Source organism: Larimichthys crocea, chromosome XIII (genome assembly GCF_000972845.2).
Source record: "Larimichthys crocea isolate SSNF chromosome XIII, L_crocea_2.0, whole genome shotgun sequence".
NCBI lineage: Eukaryota > Metazoa > Chordata > Actinopteri > Sciaenidae > Larimichthys > Larimichthys crocea.
In genome coordinates, this window is record NC_040023.1 from 41802371 (window position 1) to 41825230 (window position 22860).

Here is a 22860-nt window from a genome sequence, read left to right on the forward strand (position 1 = left end):
AACGTGTGTGAAGGCTCTGTGTGTGTGTGTGTGTGTGTGTGTGTGTCTATGGGGGGAAGATGAGGCTGAGACTTTGTGTACGCATCGAATCAATCAGTTGTTGTTGTTTTTTTTCCACTTCCAATTCTCATTTAATAAGAGCGTGGCGACCTAAGGCTTGCTCTCAAACCTCAGATATTTTACCAGATGGGTAATTCTACTGAACCTTGCCGGAGGCACATTAGGACTCACAAAGCTCTATGACTGTGTAAATGGGGTGATGATATGGAAAAAAAAAGATGCGATCACTGCAAAGAATACAAATGAACCGGCAAGAGAAAGTTAGCCTTGAAAAAAAAAAAACCACTAAACACAGCGAGAGATGATAACATGGGACCACAATAACATTTGCAGACACAGCACTCTGGAGAGGGCTACATTAGCAATCGCACAACATACTAATTACATACATGTGAAAATATATATGCAGATGCACCCAACCCATGTGCATGCACACCTGTTCTCTCTGAGGGTCCCAGTGCTCTGTGCTGCATGATCGCATCCCAACATCTTGCGGCTGAGTCCGATCAATGCCTTTTAATTACCGAGGGCCCAAAGCGCTGGTCGATACAGCTGACGAGATGCAGAGAGGGAGAGAGAGAGACAGAGAGAGAGAGGGAGAGGGGGAGAGAGAGAGAGAGAGAGAGAAAGAGAGAGAGAGAGAGAGAGAGAGAGGGGCAGGGAGATTCTCCAGACGGTGATTGATGCTCACTCCTCCCAGCGAGCCTACCTACAGATGTGTCGTTAGGCCTGATTAATCCTGCCAAGCCACATTCACTCACTTTACAGACCGCTGTTTAACCAGCCTGGGCTGCCGCGGTCACAAGGTTAAGTGGACACGAGGTGTCCGCCCTAGGGAACAAAGGCCTCTTAACCGATAAGTCAATGGTGGCTGGTTGCTCTCTACAGCACTGGCATTTTGACTGTGAGTTCTGATTTCTTAATGCACCCGATATGTCAAGCTAAAGTAGAATAACTTCATTCATCCTTTCAACTAATTTCTACTCCACGGGGCCTACGAGCATTGGCAAAGACGTAAATTCGAATTCTAAATCACAAAGGAATTGTGCTCATTTTCCAAGCCAAGGAAATCAATGATGTTTTATCTATGTCACTTGCACTGTGAATAATGAACTAAGACTCATCTGATCATTGATTTTTTTTTAAAGGGGTACTCAAGCGACCTAATATTTCACTTTCATAAAATTGAGGGACTCAGAAAGAGAGATTAAAAACAGAATGAAACTTAAAGCAGCAGAGGCCAACATATGCTGGCTTCTATTCACCGCGCACTTCAACCAAGACGTTTTCCACAGTGCAATTAGACCTCCTGCATCCTGAACACCCACCTCTTTTTACATCCCACACCAATTTGCAATGCCTGCTCTCTGTTAAGAGTGTCTCCGAACCACAGCCGAGATATCACAGTTATTTCAGAGCAACTCCCTCCAGAGCAACAGAAGACATTGACGAGTAAATTAAACTTCACATGCCTTTAAACAGTGTCTAACGCCAATGATTGAATCAGAATGAGTGCAAAAATGAATGTCATGGCTGAGCTGTTATCTGTGCTTTAATCTCATGAGATCAGTCTGATAAAAATGAATAAGGTTTGCATCATCACGCACTCTTATCCAGACACTGATTATGTTAGACACCTGTTATTTTCCGCATCACTATAGAGCTACAGTCAATCATATCAAATAACTATGAATAAGAAAATAAAAGTTCTATTAAGCGCAGGGATGTGCTTTGTGTTTTAATTAGATGCTCCTTCAGAAATAAAAACTCTATTTTTCTTAAGAGTATGCATAAAATTTCATTTAAATCTCATTACACATGTGCAGTTTGTATTTTACACAACAAACTCGTCTTTAGTTGCTCCTCTCTGGAGAATGTTGCAATCCAGTGAAACTCAAATGTGTTTACACAGATGAGGAAAAGCAAACAGGGACAATCCAGAACTTCTATACATGAAGGGTGTTACAAGTCTTGAATTGAAATTATTAGAGATTTAAATTATACATGATAGAATTATGCAAGTTTTTTGCTGTTATATAATGTTATTTCAGATTCCAGATGCATCCCTCTATTCTAAAAAGCAGACAAGGAAGACACACACAAGAAAGGAGTAAATCCAACAGGTTAAGACCCCCACAGCTGCTTCTGTGTGAAACTAAGAATGGCAGGCTGGAGCGACTCCCACACTGTTCTCACTGAAGCATCAACACAACTGGACGTTAAGTAGACTTAACACATTTTCCCTCAGGTGTGACCACTGGGTAAGCAGCCACTCTGTGGGTCTGAGCTGACAGTTAAAATCACTCAAGCGTTCACAAGTGTTCTTATTATAGGGTTCCCCTCTTCCTCCTCTCCACTGCATGTCGAAATATTTAACAAGTGGCCGTTTATCCATTTATGATCTTATTTCTCAGGCGGCATTTCATTTGAACTGTTCAATGTGAATAACACTACACTACACTACAAACTGTTTATGGTGTTATGCTAGTCATATGTTAATTTGCAGGTCAACAACTGAACATTTCGACTAAAAAAGAGCTCATTAAAATGAATTAATCTTAATGTGAAGCTTATTAAATGTTAAGAAATAGTCACTGAAATTCAGTTGAAACAGTGGTTACATGAAACCTGTGGGTGGGCTACATTGAAATGTAGCCTTTTTTACCTACACATGTTTTTATACCTCATTTTTTTAAAGCTGTCCTTTTCTGCCTTTTAACCTAGTTTAATGTAGACATATTGATGACTTTTGATTTTGAGTGTTCAGTTCGGTGTTTGCCAGTTGTCTGCCACCATACTGCAGAGTCAATACATCCCATTACAAGTCAAAGACCTGCATTCACAATTCTCTGCTACCAAACTGCTACTTGGGTGATTTATTAATTAAATAAAATGACTAATAAGTCAGTATTATACTAACATATATTACAACATTTGATTGATACATTAACGTGTAACCAGCATTTTAATGTTCTAGCTGGCTAAATTAATGAATATAGTTCTGTGTAGTTATAACAATGCATCAACATAACTTTTTTTATGTAAGTTCCTAATATGTGGACTTACTGTGGTCTATGTATCTTCTTAATACTACAATACCATGTCTATCTCATGTTTATACTCCACTACATACACCAATTGGCCACTTCATTAGGTGATTAGGTCAATGTGATCCAACAACCCATAAATCCTACTTTTACAAAGCCTCAAATGTTTCAGTTTTAATTGACACATAGGTTGTAGTTTAGCGTAGTTTCATTATATGAAGGTATATTAAAGGTCCAAGGGGAATCTTTTTGTTTTTGTTACTTTAAAATTATCCTTTTGTATCTACAGTGGAAGCGGGTCTTCTTCCAGTGGAGAGGAGATTGCAGTGCAGCAATTACTACACTAGATGCAACTAATTCCTACACACTGCATCAAAGTGTTTCTAATATTCTTAAACTTCTTCAAAAACAAAATCATTACCATAAGACAATAGATCACCCTGTCAGACTGCATTTTATTTATCAGTAGAGACACTCACTGCAATTACAGCAATTTTAGCTCAGTCTCACTGTCATTTTTATATGAAACCATAAGTTATATGATGCTACGTGCAGCAGGTTTTAGACACAGTTAGACCCAGTATTTTATTGATTATTAATTGCTTTATAACCAAAGGCATTTTTCCTGTCTTTTTATGTTGTGCTCTAACCTCTTTTAAAGAAACATAACTTCAACACCTGAGTTCTTAATAATTTTACACCAATTTTTAAACTTCCAGTTTTTATCAAAGATTTGAGAAAAAGTGGTTTCAACTCAGCTTTTAGGTTTTATGTGTCACAACAACCTCTTTGAGGACTATCTGTCAGGCAATTTTAATCCTTTTAGACCTAAGTGCAGCTTTTTCCACTAGACCACAGAATCTTAACTGAAAGTTTTAGGACCCAGGTCGGCATCAAGGGCACTGCACATAGCTGGTTTCATTCCTACCTTTTAAAAAGAGCCTATGCAGTCATCATAGGCAGTCACACATGTTCTAAAGCTGCCTGTGGTGTATCGCAAGGATCAATTTAAAGTCCACTTTTATTTTCTATTTATATGCTCCCCCTAGTTCAGATTATTAGTAGTCATGATGGCTTTCCATATTCCATAATCTTTCCACTGCTATGCAGACGACACACAGATATACCTCCCGCTGAGACCTGATAACCCCGGGAAGCCAAGCTGCTGTCTTTCACTGCCTGAATGACATAAAATGCTGGATGGCTCAAAATTCCTTTTCCAGATTTTACTGTTCACTGTTCAGACGACATCACTTTTCACCAATTTTAACTTCCCTCCACTGGCTTCCAGTGCATTTTACGATTGGCTTTAGGACTTTCTGGTTGTTCCAAGGTCCAGGCTCAAAACAAGAGGTGACCGTGTAATACTATGACTATATATGATACTTAGTATCCATTTATATAATTTGAATTGGTGTTAATAAGGTTCAACAATAGTCACACCTGATTAATGAATAATAACACTGCTGAGTTTAAACATTAGAAAAATGGGAAGTGAGGGCAGGTGGTGAAGTCCTGGTGGCAGCATGCAGTCAGCACACAGCACCCACGTGAGACAGCTTTAATGAGATGAGTATTTTCACCTCAGCAGTGCCAGTGCACACAACATTTTATGGGCTTGGTTCCACAGGGTGCATTAAAAGGCTCTGTATTTTTGGGTCTGAATAATGCCTCACCTCAGTTTCCCACTACCTCCTCATGGACTGCAACAGCTCCTGTTGAGCACAGCAAACAACATAAACCTCTGTGCAGCATGTGACCATCAAAATGTCACTGTGCCTGTTCCTCTGCCAGAATAATGTGCCTGTGGACCTTTTATTAGCCCTGCTGTTCTCTACCATGGGACCTGTTATGTACTGTACAACACTTTTCCCTTTCCGGCAGACCTGAGGCTGTTTTCAGGAGAGTGGACTGTAAACTATCAAGACAGTGCAGCAAAGCAAGGCTGTTCATTAATGAGACATCTACTACTGAAGCACAATCTTTCTGTCATTTATTTAGCTCCAAAAAAGTAGTGACATTGTACTTTTCATCTTAAACCTCTTTAAACTACTGAAATGGATAAAGGGAAATGTTTACTGCCAGAAAACTGTCACATTCGTTTCTTGTCATGATCAGCCTTCCTTCATTTCTCATCCAGCAGGCTGTAACAGCACAGTTAGAAGTGTTGAGAAATACAAAAATCCCTGTCAAATCAAGCTTCATCCGCTTAACTCATGCCATTCTGTGCCAAACAATTGTACCCTGAACTTATAATTTACCAGCAGCGATTGAATGGGAACTATATTTGCATAGATGCCTCCCACGCACGCACGCAAATTACAGCTCTTATGTCTCTGAACCCCTTGAGAATGAATGAAATGCATGAATGAGAGGCTGGCATCACCTTGCTTGGCAGCTCACAAAAGAAACATTCAGCAAAAGAAATTATTCGGCATTGCTGTAACATTTTGACCAATCCAATTTAAAAGGAGTGTGTAGGATTTAGTGGCGTCTAGCTGTGTAGCTGCTTGTTGCAACCCCTCGCCTCAACCTCTTTCTTCCTAGCCTTAAAGAGAAACAATGATGGCTGCAGTATAAAAGGCATTCTAATGTTACAAAAACATAATAATTCCTAATTTCAGGTGATTACACACTAATGAAAACATAACCTTAACTACAATATTCCATTTCTACCATCTTCTGTAAACAGTGCTCCCTAAATCTGACACACTGGACCTTTAGAGGCATTATAAGCTTGTTAGGTGCACTTGTCTTTTTTCCTTCAAGAAGTTAATTGGCCCCACATGAACACTGTTGCTTTATCACTTTGTCTTTATGGGAGGACAGCCATGACATTGGACAGGTCCCACTGGAAAGGAAGAGAATCCATACATTGATAAACACAATGTGAGTTAACATCTGGTAAAAAGCCTCCTGGAAGTGAGTCCAGATTACTGCCAACATAAAGAAAATGAATCCACGGTTCATTTTATGAGTCAATAAATTCAGACAGACAGCGGGGTTTTTTTTCCCAATATATAACTTTATTTAAAATATTGTTACAATTTATTACTCTACACAACATTTTCAAACCTTTTTTTTTTTTTTCCATTTTTCTTATATTGGTTAGTAAACCTTCATGTGTGTGTTTGTTTTTTTAGATATAAAACTCTCCATTCAGGAGCCTAGTTTTGCATCAGGTGTTAATTGATGTCTGTAGACACTGACTCTTTTGAACAGCTTGTTTCATTGTGTAGTTAGCTAATCCGTACAGCCGTTGCCCACGCACAAAATTAATGATCAGCAGTGGCTCTAGCATCGGACACTATCATTTCCCCAATCTTTATAATTTCTGTTTAAATAAATAAAAGTTTGAATTGGAGAAAACAAGAGTGCATTTTGTCCAAGGGATATTCTCTTTTTCTTTTTAAAACAACTATTTACAGGTTATGCTGAAGACAGACAAACAAGGCTTTGTTTTTTTTAAATTCATGTCACTGACTACTTGCCGTGGTAAAGTCCTATGTGTCAAAGCAATGAAGAGAAATTAATTACACAAACGTTAACACTTTTTTTTTTTTTTTTAAACAAACACTTTACATCCACCCCTCATGTTAGTCATGGGTAGGACATGTCAGCTGAAACGGGAAAAGCCAGAAGCTAATGTCACTCCAAGCTGGATGAGTGTTCCAGAGGTCGACGAACATCAAGTCTACACAAAAGCGCTGATGAGGAGACGAACGTAGCGGCTCTGACTGAACCAACGGTGTCAAAGGAAAGAGACTGACTGAGTGGCCTCATAAATACCACTCTGAATACTGGACTGTGAAATGCCGTAGAAGTCGGAACTGACAGAAAAGATCACGCACACAATATCAGCCACTATGATATTATGGAAATCAGCGCTGATTTGGCAGGAGACTCAGACAGCTGATGTTACTATAGCAACAGTATCATTTAGACGGAGCATTTCAGTGGCGGATTATGATGAGTGCAAACTTTCTGAGCCTCACGCTCCGTCCACACACGTGGACACGTTTATCTGTTAAGTCCTGTTTGACATTCAATCCTCTTGGTAAATATTAATTTACAGGCCATGGCTGTCCAGCATCTCAAACATAAACACAGGTGGCCCACAGCACAGCATACACTGACAAACAAACACTGGCCAACCGTACAAAGACGTGCTTCTTAACATTCCTGTCATTTCTCTGCTTTCACCGAAACACTGTTACTATGACATTTATCTCACAGATGGCCCAAACGGACGACGACTGACAGTATGCACACCTGGCTGCGACTGAGACCGGGCGTGAGATGGCACCTGGCGCGAACGAGACAAACCGAAAAACACAAAAGTTAAAAAAAAAAAAACCCAACAACAACAAAAAAACAGCAGCTTTCTAAAAGCCTATTCACAGCAGCATGAGCCACGGGGACAGAGAACAAACATCAAACAGTAAAAAACACTGCTTTGAATACATTATTGGGAGGAGTGAGTCAGTTGGCTGACAGAAATAAAAGGAACAGAGGCTGCACTGAGTGCGTTGAACCAACGTGGTGCTGCCACGGCAACCACATCCCCCTGTGATGATGGGGAGACCAACCTGGAGAAAATAAGAGCAGAGGACAGAAAAGCTAACGCACACAATCACACAACCTCTATCTGCCTCTCCCTCGGCATCTTATGAAGAGAAAAAATAAAAATCATGGTTGAACAGCTCCAATTCTTAATGTCATCCATCTTAGAATTGGCTATTACTTTGGCTGTCAAAATGACCATCCAGCAATCTGCTCATTGCAGTTTCTCTCTCAATCCAGCTACCTGTCGTGTGTGTGTGTGTGTGTGTGTGTAAAACACACGTTACTACAATATGGTATGTATTGCTATAGGTTGAGATTGCCCTAAGAGGCAACAACTGGATCACAAATAACAAAAACATCTTGTCAAACAGAGTAGTACGGAGACATGAATGTGTGTGTGTGAGTGTTATGGAGGGGGTTGTGAATGTTAGCTAGACAATAGGAGACGCCTCCCATTTGTCTCCATCTGTCTGGCGTCTCCGCTGTCGTACAGATACAAAAAACCCCATCTTCATTTGCCGGCTCTCACACCGACAGCTCATCAGACCCGTCCAATCACGGCCTAAAAGCTTATCAGCAATGTCAATGATAAACACAGAGGACACACACACACACACACACACACAAGGTAACTGACTGAAAGCAAATTATGACTAAACCTAGACATGAATTAATCATTTTATTGAGCCGAAAGCTAAGCTCGACTGTAAACAAGAAAAAATCTTTTAACAAACTGAAACTTGAACTTTGTGCTCTAAAAGTCAGTGTGAATAAAAAAAATAAACCAACATCACTCTCAGTGTCAGGTTTTTGGTCGCTGCCGGAAGGCGAGTGAAGCACAAGAATGAGTCCGTAATGAATTGGCTGAGATAAAACCACTAGCCCTTAGTGGGATAAACAAAACTCATTCAGCGCATTCAGGCTAAACCAATACATTATACATATTGTCTCAACTTTGTCAGTAAACCTGCTTTCTACACAAACAGTGAGACATCTACGGAGAAAGGAGAAAGAAAGACATGTTGTCGTCATGTAACAAAAACTGAAATGCCGCTCAAAAACAAAAAGAAATCTGTGGAAAATTGTAAAACTGTCAGATAATCATGTCGTGTGCAGACACGCGCAGCTAATACTGGATTCATTCAGGTGCAGCAAGAGGCAGACAGCTGCCCGCATTGCTATGTATAATGATGGCTGCGGTCACGCAAATTTACGCACCACCTACTCTCTGTCTAACGCACACACGCGCACACACACACCTGTCCTCCTGACATGGTTAATGGACAAACTGCAGTGGAGTGATACTTTTGGGTGAGTTACAGCGCCTGAGGGATCACTCTTTAAGAAGCTCTGAGAGGATTTCTATTTCTGCTCAGAAACCTACGTCGACATCTGTCTTACACTCTGCTGCTCTCTGCTGCCTGTTCAGTAAACTGCAGCACACACACACACACACACACACACACACACACACACACACACAAAAAATCTGTCAGACAGATTCCCCATGCAGCACACACACACACACACACACACACACACACACACACACACACACACACACACACACACACACACACACACACACACACACACACACAAAAAATCTGTCAGACAGATTCCCCATGCAGAAAAAAAAAAACACGAATCAACGGTTTGGCCCGTCGACCTTTTGTTCAAGAGATCATCTCTGTGCAGAGCTGAGAATAAGAAAGCCTCTTCCTCTCAACGTATAAGCTCTGCAAAATCACCACAATAAAACACTTGCGAGGGGGATAAACACACACATACGCACGCGCACACACACACACACTAACGGCAGACTGCCAACAGACGTCGCTCTGAAGTAGTGTGGGCTGGACCAGAAGACAAGGTGAAAAATGGAGATTATTTAAGAGCAGCTGGAACGCAATTCAGTTAGTGTTTCATCTGTGTTAGATCAAGAAACCAATTATTATAACTCTTATTATATTAATCTATATTTCATCAGAACTAAGATTGTTAAACATACACATTATTATGAACACATCCCCGCCCACACATCCATTTGCAGTTAGTTACATTTGTGTTGCTTTGTTTTCTAACACCTCTGAGCCCACAGATAGAAAACATCTTTGTGTTAATGTCCTTCATCGGTGTAAAGCATGACTCTGCTTTCTTTCTTTCTTCATCACTAACTGTAAAAGAAGTGAAAAACCCCACGTTTCTGTATCCCTCCCTTCTTATTTTCACCGCCATCATCATCTCAGTTCAGCAGTTGAGGGCCACGGCGAAGGCTTTCGGATGGAACTGGTCTTGTTAACGAACCGACCGTCACGATCCTCTCTCTCTCTCTCTCTCTCGTACACGTCGGCCCCCTCGTCGGGCAGCGATTCATCACTGTGCTCCCTTTGCGCAAAACGGTGCTGCGGCGCTGTGGTGACCCTGACCAGTCACACACTGTATTTTATGTGTTACATCTCAACCGGTGGCGAGACTTTGCTCGTGTCCTGCCCCACATCACAGGGCGGATGCATGGAGGAAAACAACAGAAACGCTATGGAGATCTAGTAAATGACATGAAAGTTGGCTTTTGTTTACTCTCCTTCGTTGCTCTTCTTGCTGTGTGTATCCCTGGGGTTGATTTAGTGTGACTATTCCGATTTTCCCAAATAGGTCACTTCCAGTTTGTTTTTCGGGGCATGGATCGCCTCAGTCTGTCACTCAGTTCTGTGTGTGTCGATGGGCGCTCTCTGGGGTGGCTGTGATGATGCGAGTGGACCAGTTCTAGTTTAGGTGATGACAAATGGTTTTAGGAAGTCGCAATCTCCCCCCCTAGGTGGCGCCATCCCTTCTGCTGTGTCTCCAGAGGAGGCAGATACTCTGGAACACAGAGAAAGGGTTGAGGGGACAAGTCTGAATGATTGGCCTTCTTTTTTTTTTTTTTCTTGTCATGCAACACAGATCAGTCAGTGTTTTCCAGCGTCTACTGTGCTTCAGTTAGTGATTATGATTCCATGAGAGACTCTTTGGCATACTGAAGCCCTCGCTGTACCCCTAAATCCCACCAGTCACAGCTCTAATGTTGCGGCTACAACACTGTTTTGGTCTGTTCATCACACCCGACCAGGTGTGATTCAGAAGTGGAACAGTTTGCCCAGCAGATTTGATGAATTTGCTCAGATTAGACCATTTTTGTGCTTTTATCATCTGCAAGTAGGGTATGTAGTTTAATTGGTTCCCCTTTGTTGGTTCCAAACAGGAGTGTGTACAAGGTGTTTTATTTTCTGAAACGCTGGGATCACAAACTTTCATCTAGAAAGGCCGCGATCAGCAGCCGGGACGCGTTGCAGCCGTGCCCAGTGGAATTACATCTGGGGGTTAGGGCTTACATCCTCCCCATCTTTCCCTCTGCTGTTTGTCATCTGCCTCTGTTCCTATAAGGTTCCTTACTCATCCTGACGCCTTGCACTTGCTCATCCACGTACTTCTGGTATTTCTGGTCTTGTGCTGACTCACGTGGCTCACATAGTTTCACTTCCCCCAAACGTGTCAGCCTCTTGGAGATGACTCTGATAGAGTGAGTGAGTCACGTGTCTATACACACAAACACATCAGTGTGTGGCTTCTCACAGTAACCGGTTAGCACCGAGGAATTTATCTTTCACTACTTAAGTGCATCGTGAAGGTCTGTGAATTGTCAACAAAATGCAGCCTTTTCGCTGCTTTGTGGCCCCCTTTGATTTGTTTCTGTTATAACAGCATAGTAGATGCACAGGGATAATTAAACAATGCAGGCATATCTGAATGCAGCTTGTTCAGGGTTGGGTGTATTGTAATGTCACTGAACTTAAGGAATATCTTGCCTTTAATAGACAGAAATAAAAGAAGGCTGCACACATGAAGTCCTGCCCTTTTCTTTTCTTTCTTGCCAGATAAGAGAAATTTTGCATTAATCATAGTGCTCTATGGCTGCTGTCATTCAAAGCACCACTCAGCACCACATCTGACTGCATATTTCTTCATGATATGCCCTAGATAGAATCTAGCCTCTTGCCCTTCAGCGCTTTGTTGTGTTGTGCTTTGTGTGTGTGTTACAAACAATGTTATCTCTTTGTATTTAGGACAGGAAAATGTGTGCTGCTTACCATTGTTGCTGCAGTTTTTGTTGTCTTTGTCAGATGCCTCTTCCTCGACCTGCCAGTGAAAAGCAATCAATACGGTACAATACAAAATTAGTAATCTGAAACAAAAGCCTGAAGAAAACACGTTAGTGGCTTTTTGTATTTGTAAAGAAAACTCTAATAATAAGCTAAGTATAGAGTTTCAAACTTGGCATGTAGTCATGTGCTTCCCAGAAAGAAAGAGGAAAGGAGTGGTCCTTACCTGTTTCCTCCACTTCAGCTCACAAAAGACCCGCTCAAAGCACTCGTGCATGTAGTTAAACTGGGAGGAAAAAGACAAAAGAATTGTTATCCAGCCTTCTAATACAGCACATTCTGCCTGCAAGCTACGTTTTTATCAGTCGTCTTTGTTTCTTCTTATTACTGCGTTCATTACATGTGAGAGAAAGTGTATCCACTATCCAATCGTGTCAGTATTATGAAGTATTAATTCAAATTTACAACAACTTTTACTCTAAAACTGCAAATTCTAACCAAAGAAAACCCTCAAAATGTCAAACAGCAGTGCGGCAGTGTGCACACTCACGTATGGAGTGAAAATCTTGACCCAGCGAGGTTTCTTCTCTCCTCTGGCATATTCGAAACAGAAAGCCATTCCCTCCTCATCAGTGTCCCAGCGCTGCATCTCCCCCCACTCGAAAGCTATCACCTGGTTCTGATGAAGATACAGGGTTTACAGTAGGTAAGCCTTGCGCATACATAGGCATATGAATGTTTAGCTGAACATTGTAGTGATGTTGCTGCGTACGCATCCTGCGTCTTTGATTCTGAAAGGACACATTAAACACAGATTTTGTGTTTTTAGCTGAGCCAGAATGTTCGAATAAAAGTTTTCTGAAGTGTCGTCAGCTAGCCTGAGTATGTTGTGTGTAATAAAAAAAGCTACATTGCGTGTCAGCAACTGACATGCAGTTAACACATCAGTCCTAATTTTTTTTTATGAAAACTCGACTGCTGGCACTTGCTCCTGGTGTTCTTTACCACTCATCAGGAAGAAAGAAATAACATTTGAACCAGCTTGACTTTGTAAATAAGCCGGTGTGAAGGGTGGTTTATGTGGAGTTCACACAGTAACGGATAAATATTCTGAGGGAAGTCCACATAGGCCTGTAAGCAAAGAAACTTTAAAGTGTTAACTTGGAGAGAGGGATTTGGTGTGGTGCTAAAACAATGTTTAATGAGGCAAAATGGGACTTTGTCACTTCCCCTTTCACTCAAATCAAACTGAACCTGTCCTAAGTCAAAATGGGTTTGTAAAAAAAATTGCTCTGACTGGATCAATGGGAAATATGGCTCATGTAACTGTTTGTTTGTTCAGGTCCAAATATTCTGTACAAACACAATTATAAGCACATAGTAGCAAACATGAATTTAACACTACAGTTTCAATTTTATTGGGAAAACACTCAATTTTCCTGGGACTCACTGAAATGACCACCTGTGGGTCTCGGTGATTCACTACAGTGAAAACATCAACATCACTGCACTAGTTTGATTCTAAAGTTATTATCTGCAAAATCTATTTAGGAAAATAACGAAATAATTTGATTTTAATTAAATCAAGTTTAAAAACTATATATCCAAGAAACAATACATTTTATTTAAGAATAAATAACTATCCATGTTTTTACTAAATAGTTAAAAACAGGTTTTGCCATTTGTTCTGTATTTACACGTTTTAATCAAACTAGCACAGACAGACTCACCTCCAGCGTGCCATCCTCAGTACAAGCATGCAGCTTGAAGTGATGGATGCTGATGGCTGTGATGACGTGTCCCTTCCTCCTGGAGTCACAGGAGCAATGGGGGAACGCCACCTCATTGTAGCCCTCACATGTCCGCAGCAGACTGAGGTACTACAGGTATTACAGAGCACACACACATCCGTCACTTATACTGTTAGCAAGCAGGTTAAGACACTCTAAACAAGATTATGTTTCATATGTAGCGACCTGCACTGACTGCCTGTAGCTGCCAGCTGCCAGAACTAAACACAAAGCTCTGACGCTAGCCTACAAAACCATCTCAGGATCTGCCCCTGCCTATCTCAGCGTCTTACTAAAGGCTCACGTCCCGACCAGGGCGTTACGCTCCGCTTATACAAACCGTCTAGTTGTACCCTCGCCTCTCGCAAAGCGAGGTCACTAAGTCACTCTAAACTCTTCTCTGTGGTTGTCCCCAAATAGTGGAATGACCTACCAACGGCTACTAGAACAGCAACATCCCTTTCTACCTTTAAAAAACTTGTAAAAACCTTTCTGTTTCGAGAATGCTTCCCTGCCTAACAAAACTAACAACTACTCTGTGCTCCTTTACACCTTTGTCAGCTTATGTCCTCCTCTGTAAGTCGCTTTGGATAAAAGCGTCTGCTAAATGCAATGTAATGTAATGTAATGTAACTTATTTTCTTAATTCAGTTAAATCTTAGTGAACAAGTAGTTTGGGAGCAGAGGGGTGAACTACGAAGCAAGTTAGTCATAACCAGTCACAGATCATGACGGCAGTTATCAACTTTCTTTGTTATCTCAGGTTTTCTTCTCTCGCTCTGTGCGTGTCCCGATAAAAAGGGAAGTTTGACGCTTTACAAAGTAGGTCAATTGTGTGCAATCTACTTTGTTACAATGGCGAGCAATGAAGAATAACATTATAAAAAATTAATACAGCCAAAAGCAACTCAATGCACTCCCGACACCACCTGTTTTTCCTAACCTGACAGCTGCACATTGTAGAGATCCTGAACTTTAATATAACTTGCTAACACGTAAATCTCGCTTCATAGTACACCCCCATTTTTGGTTAAGCTGTTGACACAGTTTATAGCAGAAAAAATAAAGCAGAAATTTTAGTTTGAGTTGGAATTTAGCACAGCTATGAGTAATAATCTCTCCTTTTGTTCCACTACATTCACACATTCTTGTCTTTTTCAGTAAAATTCAGACTGGTGTACTAGAACCAAATATTTCAATTTCCTCTTCTTTTCCCCAGCTTCCAGTTTGCTGCTTTACATTTGGAAAGCGTTGCTCTTGGATTAGTTTATCTGAGGTTACCCTTTAAGACCATGAAAACGTTGTGCTGGGTGGCTACATAGTTGTTTACACACAGAGACCCTCTCACTCAACACATTCTCAGATAATGTTCTACAAACGGTCAAATCAACTCAGTGGCTTTATCTCTGTTTACACCACAGAGGGCTGTATTCTAAAGTGTGAAAGGGGTTTTTGGCTTTTCTTGCCCATTTTGTTATCTGGTAATGTTTTGGTGATGGCTCTGGTCAGCAGGCAAAAAGTGTAGTCATCCCGATCCCCTCCCCGAACAAAGAGTGGTCTGTGGGACTGACCGTGGCCATCTTGCGCTGCTCTGCCAGCTTCTGCAGCTGGTAGGATTTGTCCTCCGTTTTTATGAATCCCTTCTTCACATCTTCCAATGCCTGGACAGACAGGGCGGTGGGGTGAAGAGATACAACTCAGTTTATCATTTGAGGTCACTGCGCAAAAACGATTATTTACTGAAAAACATTTCTTCTATAATACTTTGATAATAACAGAGTATAAAATGAGAAAGGGGTTCCTTGTAGTGATGGACCTACAGAGAATTGTCATCTGAATCTGCAGCTCGGCTCAGCTCGACTTTACAGACATTTATAGACTTTCTTCTTCTTGTTTAGTTGTTTAGATGGAACTGTTTTGGTTCACTCTCATGTCTCTGATTTTGAACGGTTTTCAATGAAAAGGCTCTAAACCCCACTGTACACCACCTGCTCAGCACCAGACAGGCAACAAAGTGGAGCATTTAGCAGCTAAAGAGACTTTTTGTCGGGAGCTGGTGGAGACGAAAAACAGAGCTAAAAGAATACTGCTCTCAAATAACTTAATCTAGCATAAATGCTAGATGTGTAAATGCAACTGTTTGCTCACAAGTTCACCATATCATCTTGAACGGTGTTAAATGTGCATCACAACTTGCCTCCACTGCCCTCAGATGACCCAAACAATGAGTTATTTGAGGTTTAATTTATTTTTTAGAGCTGCAAGCTTTAATTAGTCGCTGCTCAACCTCACATGCTTCAGGTGGTGACCTTTGTTGGTCAGCAGATAAGCCCATAGCAGCTCTCTGCTCTGCTGTTGCTATTTTTAGTGCATTTGCATTGGAGAATTCTTGTTTTCTAGCTCACACTTTATATTTCAAAAACGGTAGAAAAGCTGTGCTCGCTTGTAGAAATGGTAATAGCCTGATATTTTGCTTAGAATGAGACTTAAGATCTCTGTTGTAGATGCCCACACACACACACACACACACACACACACACACACACACAGAAGAAGAATTGAGCTAAGGCCAAACCTGTTGCTGGTTGCTGTTGGGGAAAGTAGCCTTATAGAAGACAAGACTACTTTAAAAGTGTTATAACTTTGATCTAATGAGTCTGAGAGTCTATATAATCATTACAAAAGAGTAAAAGAGTGATTCTCCCTGATTACGGCAGAAATGATCCATGACCAAAAATGCTGACACCTCCAACATGTTTGAACAGTTTTAACTCAAAGTCCATAAACTCTTATACCCAGAAGATCAAATTTTGTGCTGAGCTCCCTTAAGTCCATGGCAAGCGGGATTCAATTATTGTTATTACCTGGTGAAAGCAGTAATGCAGTGCCAGCGGGTTGTCTCTTAGCAACTCCTCCTCCTGGAAGCTGAACAACCATTTGCGGAGTGCCAAGCAAGTCCCCGGCACTGCCGATGTGTAATTCTGCACATAAAGCTTGTGGGGAAACTCATTAGGTGCCAGCTTCCGCACTGCAACAAATAATAGAAAGAAGGAGAGGGATAAGAAGGGGCATGAAAAGCAAGGAGGGGGGTCTGTTTAGTCATTACATAAAAATCTAGCTTGTACCAAATTACCTGCCCTTGTTGTCCAAAACTGCTCAAATACCCTGAGGCTAAATGGATCAAACTCACCAGTGGGATGACAGAGGTCTTTATTTAGAAAACTAGTGGCCATGTGATGTGAAATCACCCCCAAGAGAGAACTTTTAAATTAAACACATGAGAGACATTCACTTTGAAACACTCACAAACATTAGATACACATGCAGTTCTTACCAAAGGAGTGGTTGATGACTTCAAAAAGGGCAAAGTAGCTCGCCATAATACTGTCCATTCCAACCTTCATCACTAATGCCTACAGGAAGAGCAGTACAGTCAGTTATGTAAGAAAAAACATTGTTTTATCGTTTCTACTGCACCATGAGAGGTTATAAAGTGTCTCTGAATTAGTTTTTCATCAGCTTTGTCATCCGTTTAGCTCAGCCCAGTACAGATTCAAACAATGAGAGGATAAAATCTATGATATAGTTGTATGACAGCATCAGCCCAGGTATCGTGTGTTTTTACCTGGTACACTTGGTCTGTGGTGCTATTCTTGCGGACTCTGACGGAGATGGTGGTCTTGTCTGGCAGGGCTATCCGCAGTTCTACGTCTGTCACTCCGTTGTAGTTCTGCACAGCAAATCATGTGTACATTAACAAGCTTGTATGAGTGTGTTTGTTGTGAATTACTGGCAAGTGTTTGTGTATTTGAAAAAACAAACAAGACAAAACAGAAGTTCTGTTACAAATCCTCATCAAGTGCTAGATTAATCAGTGCTTAGTCTTTGGTGCTGTCGTCATTTGATTCTACCGTTTAAACACCATAGCGGCAGTCATGATGGGCCACCAGCTACTTTTAAGTAATTAAACTCAACTGCCATAACTGCTGGTGCTTATTTATTTAGCCTACTTTTTTTACACTGAAATTTCCTAAAATATGCTCACAGAATATCTGATAAATACAGTCCTAATACTGTCTGATTTTTGGAACGCACAGCAGACAGTATAATAAATAAAGTGCTGTGTTGCCACCAGGCACAAGTTCTATATTGGAGATTTTTTTGACAGACTTGCAGGAAAACTTTCCCCCTCTCAAAGCTTCAACTTTTGAAAGCTCAGAATGAAAAAAATAAATCACACAGAAATAGCTCCATCTAAATCTGGTACAATCCATATCAGAACAACAATAATGGGATGCTTACCTCATCTGATTCAGAGAGAAACTCCTGCATGATGTCACTCTCCCCGATCACCCGTACAGAGCAAACTAGAGACAAATATAGAGGCAGAGAAAGATGGAGAGGAAGAGAAGGAGGTCAACATAAATCAAATAAAGAAAAGGACAGCTAAATGTCACTTTGTCTGTATCCTGTGTTCAGATTTACAGTATTTCCTGTGTACGGCGCAAAGTTGATCACGGCCAGGGCTTGACCTCTTTTCTAGCCCAACGCCCATGCTGAAAATCAACACACGAGCGGGTTTACAAGCGAGTGACCTTTCCAAATCAGCCTACCTCGCTCGAGATACTCCTCCAGGCCTCTGCGGCGAGCATCCAGCTGCTGTTCAGACAGGGAGAAGGGCCATTTACCGGGAAGCTTTGGGAAGTTGAAGTTGGAAAACTCCCTCTTTAGGTTCTGGTGGAGGATGGCAAACTCCCGGTAGCGCTTTGAGCAAAGCTGTCTACCTGACATGTACACGTTGTATACCTGTGGTCATCGAGACAAAGACAGGACAGACACATCACAGTGCATTAGAGAAGAAAGAACAAATGTTTGACAATACATAAAAATGTCCTACCTGCTTGAAGTTTTGCGGCTGTTTCAGGAAAGAAAAATTATGATAAATCAAATCAGCACTCACCACAAACCTCTCCGAGTGCTGCTCTACATGTTTGTACGTGGGAATGGAAATGGGAACTGCCTGCTTGTCGCTGTAGTCGTAGTTTGGTTGGACATCCTCTCCTCCTTCCAATCCATCAGCCTCCTGTGCTGGAACAGACAGCACAGCCAGGACCAGCTCCTTCTCCCCAGCACGGATCAGGTCCACCACCTGCTTATGGGTGGCACCTTCCACGCTCACCCCATTACTAGAAGGGGGAGGTAAGAGAAAGGTGGGAGAAGAAGGGAAGGAGAGACAATTTAGCAGAGTTTTGAAAATCCTGTTTTCCCTACGATCAGTTTATATTTCCACATGGCAGATAATGCTGCTCTCTACACACAAAAGGGAACAGATCAAGTATTCAGCACTGTCCACAGCTTGACTGAACCTTTAGCGTGCCGAACCAGCTCGGGGTCTCTCTGAATACCAATTTGATCAACGGTCCGCTGCAAGTGAATGTAGCCGATAGCATCAACAAATTGTTTCATAGTAATTCTGATAGTGAGTATATTTAATGTGGATGGACAACCAGTCCACTTCATAAGGGGAGTATTGGTGTAGTTACTGATAGGGGAGTATTGGTGTAGTTACTGATAGATACATATCTAAATATTTAGATAATTCTGAAATATTTACACCAGTATACCAAATTTGCATCTTGTTAATTTTCCTATGACGTTGTGTGGTGTGTGCCTTAGTTGAAACACAGTGTTGGGAGTGCTGAGTAACCAGGTCATCTCTAATGTCGCCCTTTCCTTTGGTGCCGTGAGACACCTCCCATCCTGGCTTTGCCGAGGCCAGATGGCGGCAGCATCAGGTGTCTCTGCTAATCTTCCTATGAAAAACAGCGGGACGGACACAGGCGAGGTGAGAGCGTGACGCGAGCATACGTCTGTCCACTGTATGCCACGTCTCAATTAGTGTTTAGATATGTGTATCTGTATTGTACCATGAATCAAAGTGGGAATAAGTCAGGCCGATAAAGAGAGGGAAGTGGAAAGTAAAGTCAACAACAGGAGATGGGCAGAGCTGGTCTATTGTAGGAACAGAGGCTGACATGACGGCGTTCCTCCTGAGATGGTGAACTGTCTGGCAAAATTGAGGGTAGGAAGTGAAGGTGGAGATAAGGGGAGATATTTTGGTCTCAACACTGCTCTGATCCCTCCATCCTCCTCTAGACAAAACAGAAACAAAGCAACCAAGGGGGTTGGAAAAATGTGAAGACAGAAATTAAGCACTTAATATGAACACTGAAGAATGGCTGCCTCAGCTATTTGGTTCTAAGCTATTATCAGTTAATTCGATGAACATGTTTGGATGAATTATTTCATGTATTAAAGAACATAAACAAGGACAGATTCCTGTAACAATTTACAGTCACCTTAGGGGTGTCGTTTAGCTCAGTTGGTAGAGCAGCCGCCCCATGTATGAAGGCTCAGTCCTTGCTGCGGCAGCCCAGGGTTTGAATCCGACCTGTGGCTCTTTCCCACATGTTCATTCCCCATCTCTCTCTCCCCACATTCCTGTCACTCTTCAGGCTGTCTCTATCAAAAATAAAGCTTGAAAAGGCCAAAAAAATATCTTAAAAAACAAAACGAAACGGTGACCTTAAAGGTGACTGTGAAGAATCTGGTGTAATGCAGAAGTCAGCAGAGCCAGTAAAGAAATAAAACCGGTTCTCACCAATAAAGCAGCTTTGTTTCCGTTCCTTGTTCATAAAGCAGTAAAAGTAAAATGCTGACATATAACATACTTAACCAGGTGATTCTTTTGCATTTTTGCAAAAAGGGCAAGCTGGTTAATAAGTCACATGATTAGCACTGGTCCTGTCATATGACCTGAGAGAAATGTAGATAAAACGGAGAAAACAAAAGGTTGTGTAAAAACCTTTCTGATGCCTCAGCAAGTAGAAGTAGATCACGGTTCCTTGTTTTCTGTTTCTCTTCTCCCTTAGTCTAAGTTGACACGCATGGACATTTTACAGCTTTACGTAACTAGCACATAGTTACTTGTTGTAAATATTCAGTTCCTCATACGGCTTCCAGCATTTCCATTTATTACCAAAGTTTACAACCACGAGAGAGGAATGACTGATAGTTTGTTTAACGTGATCTACCTGTATGTGCTTTCTCTTTTAAATAATTATAAATACGGTAAAACTGTCATTAAAATCTCTTCTTGGCAAAGACAGACAGTTCATTTGGCCCTGACTTCTCCAAACAAACACACACAACATCTTCAGCTTCAATCCATGTTTATGAAGATCACTCCTGTACACTGATGGGAATGAAGGGCAAAAACACAGACAGCACTGTCTCATGTAAACAACATGTCTGTGGTGATGGATAGTCTGTCAAGCTCCGTTCAAGACCAGAAGAGCACACACACAGCATATGATGTTGAATTTGAGTGACAACACTGCCATCCACTGTCTACGTTACAGGGTCCAAATACACCACCTTACCATTATGCATACGACAATGAAATGTCAACAAGGCTGTCAGGTAGACGTCGTCCTCTCAGCCGAGCTCAAACAGTCGCTGCGCAAAGACATTAGCTACCTGGCTCGCTAGCTCGCTAAAGCTAATCAACATGCAGAGCCTGTAGTCCAACTTATGTAAGCTGTTAGCTCCACTCACAGCTAACTCACCAGCCTTAGCTTCATTCAGCTACGTTGCTAAATGTTTACTGTGGCCCCGAATTGGACGAATAAGTAGTCAGGGAGATAAACGACCACTTTTGTTGTCATAACAGACAGGTGACGTAGCGTTATAACGACACCTTGAAGGAGGCTAACACATGTTTGAAAACACATCAACACGGGCTAATCTGAGCAGCTAGCCTCACTGGCTAACTACCTGGCTTAACTGAAAGGGTAGGAGCCGACTTACACCTCCAGGATCCGGTCACCCTTCGCTATCCCGGCTCGGTCCGCCGCACCTCCAGGCAAAACAGCGCTGACATGCTGGAGAGGAGCGTACAGTTCCCCGTTGATGCTCCGAAGCTGCCCTCCTTCGCTGACTTGACCGCGAACATTGAATCCGTAGCCGGACTCCGACTTGACGATCCTCACCGTCCGCGGACCCGACGTTACCATGGTCGCGTTCTGGCCCGCGGTGCTCGCGGATGAACCGACAACCGGACCATTACGGGATGCCGAAGGGAGAGTCGACCGAGTTTCATCGTCTCCTACATCCGCCATCTTATCCACAGGCCCTAGCCCCCCTTCCAGTCGGCGTCTTCTAGTAAATTCAAAACAACACTCGAGCTCTGTCCCTCCGTAACGTTAGCTCCACAGACCGACTCTGTTGTTGATAACCCGCCCCTCTGTAGCGTCACGAGACACGGCCACACAACGTGACCTCCCCGAGGCGTCACAGAAGGTCTGGAGCGATAAGTAACTTTTCAATGCAACATTACTTATCACTTCTTTTAGCTATTTTCTATTGTACTCCAAAATTATAAGAGAGATTAAAGAAAATATCATTTTATATAAACATATTTTACACCCACTTTAACAGAACAGAATAAAGATTTTTTTTTTAAATCACATGCATTCAAAGACATTTTCTTCCTTTTAAAATTACTATTCACTTTTAGCTTAATTCTAAAAAGCCATTTATAAAAAAATAAAATATATATTATAAAATAAAGGTCTGTAGTGCAGACAGTTATGTAAGCCCTTAGAGTCTTTTCACAAACTGAGTAGCCAGGCAGGTAGTACAGTAGCAGCACTTCATCATATCAAATATTTGTATAGGTGGTGTCTTCACGCTTCATGCACTTGCAACAAGTTTACCATATTGTGACAGTGTTTGGCATCAGGCAAAACTGATGCCAAACACTGATATTATTGTGTTTCGTTTCAGGTTATCTCCTGTACTTTGTCTAAAAAGACAACCATGCAATATGGGTGTTGATTACTCATTTCTAAAGAGGGAAAAGTCATGAGTAAGTCACCTGCTGCAGTGTTTGTTTGGAATGAAAACTTGCAGGTTATCAGCCCTCGAGGCGGTGTGTATGACCTGAGAAGAATATTTTAATATTGTCTCAGTGATACACGCCACAGACTAGAACAAAGAAAAAGAAGCAAGGACAAACGTGTACAGCAAAAGAAACTCATTTAAATCAGTGATGGAAACTCTTTTTAAAGTACAAATGCTACCAAAAAATAAATAAATAAATTAGGTTTTATTTATAATTTTACCTAAAATATAAGAAATGATACCTCAAAATAAAAGAATTCATTTTCTTACAATATAAAGAAATGTGGTAATTCA

The 22860-nt window shown here is 41.5% G+C and overlaps 1 protein-coding gene across 2 annotated transcripts; it reads right to left on the reverse strand.

Annotated features, from left to right (window-relative positions):
• Positions 1–10447: 10447 nt before the first annotated feature.
• snx27a (sorting nexin 27a) lies at positions 10448–21932 on the reverse strand. 2 transcript variants are annotated; one of them, XM_010743524.3, is made up of 13 exons: positions 21472–21929; positions 18563–18788; positions 18216–18408; positions 17905–17969; positions 17228–17332; positions 16937–17015; positions 16467–16630; positions 15174–15263; positions 13543–13692; positions 12363–12491; positions 12039–12098; positions 11801–11849; positions 10448–10535 (listed from the first exon to the last, which is right to left on the reverse strand). In XM_010743524.3, the coding sequence occupies exons 1-13, from the start codon at positions 21780–21782 to the stop codon at positions 10465–10467; spliced, it is 1692 nt and encodes a 563-aa protein (XP_010741826.2). In that variant the 5' UTR covers positions 21783–21929; the 3' UTR covers positions 10448–10464. The 2 variants fall into 2 exon arrangements, with proteins under 2 accessions (XP_010741826.2, XP_027142221.1); XM_027286420.1 differs by lacking the exon at positions 10448–10535 and adding an exon at positions 10602–11249 and having other exon boundaries at positions 21472–21932.
• Positions 21933–22860: the final 928 nt, after the last annotated feature.

What these genes read in the sequence shown, in the direction of transcription:
- snx27a (XM_010743524.3), bottom strand. Translation starts at nt 21,782, where the DNA reads ATGGCGGATGTAGGAGACGATGAAACTCGGTCGACTCTCCCTTCGGCA. An exon ending in AGCACTCGGAGAGGTTTGTG is followed by an intron (nt 18,409 to 18,562) that starts GTGAGTGCTGAT and finishes CGATGACCACAG; the next exon opens with GTATACAACGTGTACATGTC. An exon ending in TTCTCTCTGAATCAGATGAG is followed by an intron (nt 17,333 to 17,904) that starts GTAAGCATCCCA and finishes TTTGCTGTGCAG; the next exon opens with AACTACAACGGAGTGACAGA.